This window comes from Plasmodium cynomolgi (genome assembly GCF_000321355.1).
Source record: "Plasmodium cynomolgi strain B DNA, scaffold: 0065, whole genome shotgun sequence".
NCBI lineage: Eukaryota > Apicomplexa > Aconoidasida > Haemosporida > Plasmodiidae > Plasmodium > Plasmodium cynomolgi.
The window spans coordinates 2695-5006 of NW_004192693.1; the positions used below are offsets into that span (position 1 = coordinate 2695).

At 31.2% G+C, this 2312-nt stretch overlaps 1 protein-coding gene across 1 annotated transcript; it reads left to right on the forward strand.

The window, feature by feature from the left end:
* Positions 1-861: 861 nt before the first annotated feature.
* Positions 862-1897, forward strand: PCYB_001980 (tryptophan-rich antigen; the record flags this gene model as incomplete). The annotated part of the gene is made up of 2 exons (XM_004227620.1): positions 862-1205; positions 1313-1897. The coding sequence occupies exons 1-2, from the start codon at positions 996-998 to the stop codon at positions 1895-1897; spliced, it is 795 nt and encodes a 264-aa protein (XP_004227668.1). The 5' UTR covers positions 862-995.
* Between the last annotated feature and the right edge of the window lie 415 nt (positions 1898-2312).

Consider the following 2312-nt stretch of genomic DNA (forward strand, 5'->3'; position numbering starts at 1 on the left):
GGCTTGTCAATTTAGAAAACAGATGCAATTTTTAGGAACTATGACATTGTTCTAAGCGGAACAGTTATGCGGGAAGAAAACAATTTTTACGGAGTACATTTATTTAAAATATTTACATAGCATACATAAGTATCTGTTTCCTCATCGAATTGCACTTTAATTGAAGTAATTGACTTTTTTAAGTAGCACAAACTTTAATCTCTTATGTTTCATATTTATCTCTGTTACACACTTCGAGATAGAATGGACGCAAATTTTAATGCGTCTTTAAGGCATCCCTGAGATGTTTGTTAATCACATTATGTCATTGTTGAATTAAATAAATGGGGAATACAATTCTGATTAATAAATATAATTAGAAATACGTTGTTACAATAGAAAAAAATGACATCACAGTTGTAGGCAGCATAGATGGGAGCCGTTAAAATTTAGAATAAATTTACAAAAACGAGCATAGAGGTATAAAAAATTAAGCAGTACGGAATGACCAAATAAAAAACACAACAGTGTAGATAATGTAAGGAAGAATTATCGATGAATTGAGAAAAAAGAATTAATTACTAAAATCCATTTTGCATAAAAAAAAAAGTATATTTGTACAAGAGTAAAAATGAATACTTTTAACAAATGAACATCACCTTTATTGCAGAAACATTCCATTAATGTCTTCAATAGTGTGATTTTGTGTAAAATAGCACTACAATTCTTCGCATCTTCAAGGTACGCAATGCCGATTATTTATTTTCTATGCAACTCCTTTTTGGTGATTTTTGCTAGCTCGTAATTATTTTAATATTTCACAGTTGTGTTCTTCATTTGGATAACGCAATGTAACGGCTGTTGTTATAATATTTTAATGTCGAAAAAAAATTAAAATCATTGAATGCTTGCGAAATTGGCAAAAACTTTTACACCTAAGTTAGGGTAAAAATTGACGATAATTTGTTTTCCTTATTGAAAAAGTTAGCATTATATATATATATATATATATATGTATGCATATCTCTTTTCATGTACAAAAAGGGAATATGGAATCAAGTACATATAGCGAAAACGATGTGTCGGAAGATAATACTTCCATATTAAGAGAAAAAAAGAAGGAGGATAAATCAAGGCGCGCTAAGGGAAAAAGTCTCTCATGTGTTTTATCTACATTTCTTGCTTTTTTGACATCCACGGCTGCTCTTTTGAACACTTGCTCCTTAGTAAGACCCAAAATTGTAAAGGAAAATATGTATACGTACTTTTAATTTTAGTTTTACTCATTTGAATTATAATAAGAACTGCGTTATTCTTTTTAAATTCAATTTAGCCTTCACTTATAGAAAAGAGCGATGCTGTGGATCAGCCGGTTTGTTTGGTAGGACTGGTTGAAGGAGGGATAGAAAAAGAAGAAGAATGGAAAAGGTACACTTGGGATAATTGGAAGATAAGATTGGAGGAGGATTTCAATCAATTCTATTTTTTGTTGGATAAGGAAAAAAAGGAATGGCTTGACAAGATAGAAGGGGAATGGGAAAAATTGATACAAGAAATGGAAAAAAAATGGACGATTAATGAAAAAGGCTTTGACAACAACGCACATTTATCTGATATTCTGGAAGAGTCATCAACATGGAATTATTCTCAGTGGGAAGATTGGATTAGAACAAAGGGGAGTCGACTTATGGAAATTGAATGGGAAAATTGGGTTAATGAAAATGATTCCTTTTTTAATGATATGATTGTGAACAAATGGATTCAGTGGAAGAATTCAAAAATAATGTCATGGGTCACGAGTGAATGGAAAACTGATGAAGATTCTTATTGGGCGAATTGGGAAAAAAACAAATCATGCAAATTGTTGCATATGACAGAGAGAACGAAATGGCTAAAAATGGAAAGAAAGAATCAGTAGGGAGTCTGTCGAATGGAAGAATTGGGTTAACATGAAAGAATGTGTGTACATACATAACGAGTGGAATAAATGGACAGAATGGAAAAATAATAAAAGAACGTTGTTTAAAATCTGGAAAGATTTATTTATTAACAAGTGGGTTAATGAAAAACAGTGGCTTGCGTGGACATTAAAGTGACAATCAAATTAATTATACACCATAAGTGCATCCTTTCATATATGATATGTAATATAAAAGAATTAAGAAAATTGGATCATATGGAGGAAAAATGAATTCTATCCCATTTACACCCTCTGTTATAACGGAAGAATAAAAAATAGGTTATCAGAAAAGTACATAGAAAATATTACGTCGAAAATGTGGCTCATTATGGCTTACGTGACTGTTCCTGCGTGCATCTCAAGCGGGAATTAT